Source organism: Alligator sinensis, unplaced genomic scaffold, assembly GCF_000455745.1.
Source record: "Alligator sinensis unplaced genomic scaffold, ASM45574v1 scaffold379_1, whole genome shotgun sequence".
In the NCBI taxonomy this organism is placed as follows: domain Eukaryota; kingdom Metazoa; phylum Chordata; order Crocodylia; family Alligatoridae; genus Alligator; species Alligator sinensis.
In genome coordinates, this window is record NW_005842001.1 from 1,681,623 (window position 1) to 1,688,531 (window position 6,909).

General features: G+C 42.1%; 1 protein-coding gene across 6 annotated transcripts in view; it reads right to left on the reverse strand.

Annotated features, from left to right (window-relative positions):
• The window catches only part of ECT2 (epithelial cell transforming 2), a 62,306-nt gene that overhangs the window by 6,260 nt on the left and 49,137 nt on the right, over positions 1 to 6,909 (reverse strand). For all 6 annotated transcript variants that reach the window (XM_006021716.3, XM_006021715.3, XM_006021712.3 and 3 more), the window contains 2 exons: positions 2,838 to 2,945; positions 2,045 to 2,191 (listed from right to left, as the gene is read on the reverse strand). In XM_006021716.3, the coding sequence (XP_006021778.1) occupies positions 2,045 to 2,191; positions 2,838 to 2,945 (255 nt within the window). The remainder of the gene's footprint in view (positions 1 to 2,044; positions 2,192 to 2,837; positions 2,946 to 6,909) is intronic.

Here is a 6,909-nt window from a genome sequence, read left to right on the forward strand (position 1 = left end):
AGGTTACAGGGGTGGGCAGATGAGAACAGGATGGGTTTCAATACTGACAAGTGCAAGGTACTGCACCTAGGGAGAAAGAACCAGCAGCAGACCTACAGGCTGGGGATCTCCCTTTTCGTCAGCACAGAGGCAGAAAAGGATCTTGAAGTCATTATTGATTCCAAGATGAACATGGACCGCCAATGTGGGGGCATGGTCAGGAAAGCTAACCGCACCATGTCATGCATCCACAGATGCATCACGAGCAGGTCCAAGGAGGTGATCCTCCACCTCTATGCGGCACTGGTCAGGCCGCAGTCGGAGTAGTACGTCCAGTTCTGGGCACCGCACTTCAGGAGGGATGTGGCCAGCATCGAGAGGGTCCAAAGGCAGGCTCTACGAGCGGAGGCTACGGGACCTGAACCTGTTCAGCCTCCACAAGAAAAGGCTGAGGGGGGATCTGGTGGCTGTCTATAAATTGACCAAGGGGAACCAGCAGACAATGAGAGAGTCCCTGTTCCCCCGAGCACTACCAGGAGTAACAAGGAATAACAGCCATAAGTTGACAGAGAGGAGCTTTAGGCTAGATATCAGGAGGCGCTAATTCACAGTCAGGGTGGCTAGGATCTAGAACCAACTACCAAAGGAAGTGGTGCTCGCTCCTACCCTGGGGGTCTTCAAAAGGAGGCTGGATAATCACCTAGCCGGGGTCGTTTGACCCTGGCATTCTTTCCTGCCATGGCAGGGGGTCGGACTTGATGATCTGCTCAGGTCCCCCCTGACCCTACCAACTATGAAACTATGCATCTCTAGCAAAACCAAGGATGTCATCCTCCTACTTTACTCAGCCTTGGTGAGACCGCAACTGGAGTACTGCATGCAGTTTCGGGCCCCCCAGGTTTGGGAGGGATGTGGTTAAATTAGAGAGTCCAGAGGAGAGCCACCTGTATGATCAAAGGCCAAGAGAGCAAACCTTACAAGGAGAGGCTGAGGGACATGGGACTCTTCAGCCTGGAGAAGAGAAGGCTCGGGGGGATGACTTGGTGTCAGCCTATAAGGGGAATGCATCAGGATCTGGAAGAACAGTTGTTCACCAGAGCTCCCCAAGGAATAACAAGGTCCAAAGGCCACAAACTCCTAGAAGGCTGATTTAGATGGAACGCAAGGAAAAACTTCTTCACAGTTTGAGTGTCCAGGGTCTGGAACAGTCTCCCCATGGAGGTGGTGCAAATACCTACTCTGGACTCATAAGGTGTTTGGATGTTTATCTTGCTACAATCATTTGATCCCCGCAGACTTCCTGCCTATGGCGGGGGGTGGGGTGGGGGGAAAAGGGTAAGCTCAATCTCGTGAGGTCCCTTCCAGCCCCTAATGTCTATGAATCTAAAATTAGTTTTTAGTTTTAACCTGGTGTTGGAGCATATACTTTACTCAGAGACTGAAGTCCCACTAAACCCCTTCTCTTATAGCCAGTTGCACTAGGAACTTGCATTTCTGCTGGTACAGTTCTTGAATAACAGCAGAGAAGAACTACAAGAAATGTTCACTGTTGTACAGATTGAAGAGTAACTGGGGTTGGGGCTGTAGCTTCTGGGGTTTTTTTCACCCTTCCATCCCAATTTAAAATTCTACGAAGAAGAAATTAGAGGTAAGAGGAAGGCAAAAGATGTTTATATATACAGGATATGTCCACAGTTGAACAAGCCATTTGTTTTTGTCCTAGGACAGTTTCACTTCCCAATGGTGTTAGAAGCACCCTTTACCTATATTAGGGAAAAATCATCATTTGCAATCTACAATATTGAGTTCACTTTTGGTTTCTCTGGTGTAGACGATAGGTTATGGTTTAAGCAATGTATGACAAGATATCTTAACATAGTTGGAAGTGCAGGAAAAACCTAAATGAAGTTTTTTATCCTAAACATTAGAAAAGTTTTGCATATGCACTCAAACCCTTCTAAAAAGCTCTTGCCATATAAGAATAAAGTTCAGTACACCATATATTAGCACAACTCTTATCAAAATTAAGGTTATGCCATTTAACGTGAATAGTCAAATCACTTACAGCTAATGATGATGTACTGGTCAGGCAGCTGCCTATATAACTCTCATTAGTTGAGCAGGGACTCCTTCCTTCCACTGAACTGTGTGCCATTATAGCCCTTCGAAGAGCTCTCCTTGGTGTTTTGGAGAAAGAGAATGCTCTTGTAACCTGTAGAATTTGATGAGAGCCGTTATACATTTATTCACCGACAGTAAAAGAATACAACACTGCTTCAAATTCTGAATGTTAGTTTACTTCTACAGCCGGAGTCCATGGCCTGCAGTATTTGCCCTACAGCATCTTAGATGTCTGTTTTAGTACTAAACATGTGCACGCTTTTCCAATCCCTGTTCCCTCAGCTGACTACCAAATGTGGTTTTGCACATCACGAGGTGAATTTAAACAACCCATTTCATCTTGCATAGGCCACTAAGCAGTCACTTAAAACACTACTCTGACCTCATGGAATCTCAATTCCTAGACAGCAGTTTAATAGACTCAAAAGGTATAGTCATACGACACGATTGTGAATTTCATTATGTATTTGGGGATTACTGCATAATAGATGAGCAAGCACAAATCAGCTTTGGCACCCATGTATACCACTAACTAAAACCCCCAGAATTTTATTTTCATCTGCTAATCAGTTCATAGATGCAAACTGTTGGACCTTGTCAAGATTTATAGCACTCGCAGAGAACCCTGAATTTGGGAACACTAACAAATTTTGCCACTATGGTGATACTAGATTTTTGCTGAAAAAGAAGTCATATGACAAACGAAACATGCAGAATTTAATACTTGAAACTCTTACCTTTTTTGATGTTTTCTTTATTGCTCTGGATGCCTTGCTTAATGTACTGTCCATGTCCTTAGTATTTACTTCAATTGAATCTGGATCAGTAGTGTAAATAAGGTTTTCCTACAGACAGACAGACATAGCCATAAGAATTGTCCATGACAGCCATCAGCATATTTTAACGTGTCACTTTAGACTGTACTAAATTTTAGAGAAATAGTCAATAAATACAAAATTTTAGGCATTTAGCAATTTCTGGTTGAATAGCCCTGAAAAACACTGGCAAAGGAAAAGATGAACATGAAAAACTGTTGTTTGCTTTTACTCAGTTTCCCAAAGCTAGCCAGTGGTACAGTCTACAGGAGTGAAGAGACTTCTCCAATTGAGTTGATCACGGCAAAGTGGGCAGGGTCTGAAGTTACAAGCCAAGGCAGATGGCAAAGGGCCTTTGAATTCTTGAGGTCCTTGCAAGGCAGGACACTGCCATTCCAATGAATACTGGACACCTGCCAAGAACCATTTTGGAACCAAAGGCCTAAATTGAAGATCAATACTTTTGGCCTAAATCTGACAGAAGTGGAGAAGTTAAAGATCTTCTGCAGCATCAATCAGGTATTGATACCACTGAATCTACATTTGGAATCACTTCAATCTTACAATGATAACCTAGTGAATGGAACCAGATATTTCCTTGCCAATGCTGACATTCCAGTAAAGTGTCCATATTCTGCATTCTTAAACTCTAGTAGCATAGCAAAATTCTTTGGGTAGGTATCTACATGAGAGATAAGAAGTTGATCATTTCTCCAGTCTGAAAAAAGCTGACTTACCAATTCCCCAGCCCGCCATAAAAACTGCGAGCAGATAGTTACATTTCAAGAACAACTTAGGAGAATATTGTTCACTGTTGCACTGAGTATTAGACTTGGAGTTAAAGACTTTACTGCCACCTTGTGGCATAACCACTTGTAGAGATATACTTCGTATAAATGTATGAAGTCTGGCTCTTCTTAAAGGATATTACAGGCTCTTAGAAAAAGCCTGGAGTCCAGATACAGATGAAAAAAAAACAAACAAGTGCAACAAGTCAAGAACTCCAATTCAAGTTCTATTTGAGATATTAATCAAGTGTGAGATAGGGACACATGGACAAAAAAGTGTGTTGCTTTGCACTATGAGAGCGTTACCACCCTTTGTAAAAAGACACCAAGGTATTGAGGATTCAACATAGCTATTGACCATTTCTTCCCGACTGTAGTTTGTGTTTCAGAGTGCCATACTCCATGTTTTGTTCCTACATTTAAAAAAAATGCCTAAGAGAGTCTAAGACAGAGGGCTCAAACAGCTCAACTAAGATGAGAGACTTCTCAGAGCCAGCATTTCCCCCTCTAATATTAGAGATAAGAAGGATTCCAAGCCCAGGGTTATATATAGTTGGTGTGTGCTTCTCCAGAAGTGCATGTACACACACACACACGGGTTATATACACACACACTTGGGGTCACACACACACACACACACACACACGCACGCACACACACACACACTTCTAGAGAAGCACACACCAATTGCTGAAACTTCCTTAGCCAGACGAAGGGTTTTTGAACCCAAAAGCTTGCTTAATAATTGTTTTCCAGCTATTTAAGTTGGTCTAATAGAAGATATCAGATTCACCCAAAGAACCTTGTCTGCCCATGTCCTTAGACTAACATGGCTACAACCTACACCCCTGTAACATGGAAGATATTGAATTCAGCCATTTGAAATGGAAACTGTACAACATGAAAAAGAAAGAAGCCAAACTCAAAAGCTACATATATTTTCTAAGTCTATGCAAGAAACACAACTTTGTTCCCCAAGGACTAAACATCTAAAATCCTCTGACTACTACACACAGCTCCAAATATGCTTCACAGCTATGCAGAAGAACTTCAGAGAAAATTGGAAATCATCTACTTCACATAATCTACTCCAAAAGAGACCAACTCAGGAAGGAAATCACCACATACTGCAACAACTTAAAAAGACAGAAATCCAATCATCTTCCATAATAATATACAAGGGATACAAAGAGACCACGAAAAACTTTCTACAACATGCATCCTACATAAAAAGAAGAAATGGAACAAATTACTCCAAGAACAAGTTCTCCAGCCACAAAACAACCACCAGAGGAACAACACCAACACCGTACAACAACCCAACCTCAGACTCGATGAAACTGAAAGCAGCGATCATCTCTCCACACACACGCTTTCCAAAACTGAAAAAATCTGTCCTTTCTACAGGCCTAAATTTCTGTCCAGAAAAATACCCTAATAACGTACTTCAATGTGGAGAACTAGAAGAATTCTTCCGACGCCTCCACCTCAAGGAACATTTCCACAACCAAACTGAATCCAGTCCCAACAACAACTCATCCTCTGACAACATTCAGTAAAATATCAGCCCCCAAAAATCAGATTGGACACCTCATAGTGGACAAAACCCTAACCTTGACCGCTATATTGACTGCTTCAGGTTAAAAAAAAAAAAATGAACAATGAAATAATCAGCAACACACCACCATAACAACCTCTCTCTACCAGAGAGAAAGGCCATAGAATCTCTAAGATCTAACCACCAAATAGTAATAAAACCAGCACATAAAGGAGAATCCATAGTCATCCTAAACCATGAAGACTACATAAAGGAAGCCAACAGACAACTCTCTGACACCATCTACTACAAAGAACTACAAGCAGATCCTACTCCCCATTTCACCAAGAAACTCAACAATACCATCAAATCATTTCCATCAGGACTACAAGAAAAACTACAGACCTTGATCCCCCCACTACCTAACCTGGGGACTTTTGACATGCTCCCTAAAATCCACAAACAAGGGAACCCTGGCAGACCTATCATATCCAACCATGGGACCCTAACTGAGGAAATATCAGGTTTCATTGAATCAATCCTAAAACTGCTCGTCACCCAAAGAGCAAGTTTTGTCCAAGACACTACAGACTTTCTACGGAAACTTAAAAACAGACCACCTTCCCAGCAACACCCTCCTAGCCACCATGGACATTACCAGCCTATATACCAATATCCCACACCAGAATGGCGCCCAAGCCTGCTTTACATATCTACAGGAACAAGATTACAACCCAGATTACAGACCCAAAGATATTACTGACCTTATATACTTCATCCTCTCACACAACAATTACACTTTTAATAACTAACACTTCCTCCAGACAATGGGAACAGCTATGGGCACCAAAATGGCCCCACAGTATGCTAACCTTTTTATAAGCCACCTGGAAGAATACTTCTTTAAGAACTGCACCATCAAACCCTTGCTATACTTAAGATACGTCGATGACATCTTCCTACAATCTCTGATTGAGTTCCATCAGAAATTCAACAATCACCATCCCTCCATCCGACTACTTCTTGAATACTCCAGCACCAACATCTCCTTCTTAGGCAGGATGATCAGTATCCAGAATGATAAAATAGAGAAATAGAGTTTCTTGTTATACAAGAAACCCACAGGCCAACATACATATCTGCACAGAACCAGCAATCACCCCAAGACCAAAAAAACTGTGATATACAGCCAGGCCCTCAGATACTACCACATTTGTACTGAAGAGAACATCCGCGATTGCCACCTCACCAATCTTAAGAAGGCTTTCACCCAACAAGGACACTCTTCCAGAGAGAGAGAGATCGCATGTTTGAAAGAGCCACTCGGATACCACGTGAAGAACTGCTGCAGTACAGAAGAAAACCCCCCACAAATCGCACACCGCTGGTTATGACACACCACCCCTTCCTCGAACCCGTACGGAAAATCCTCAAACAACTGCAACCCATATTTGAAAGAGACCCTGTTCTTATAGAGATCTTCCTGTCATACTGAATGAAATAGTTTGAATGTTTGTAAAGATTGCCCATTAGCCAGTTTCAGGAAGAAGATAGGATCTATCTCCTTATCTAGCTCATTGTTTTGGAGCTACGTGCGAAATGTCCTGACTTCGCCTAAAACCTTAATCTAAATTGTACCTTTAGAAGTTTTTTACAAAGAAAGTAAAT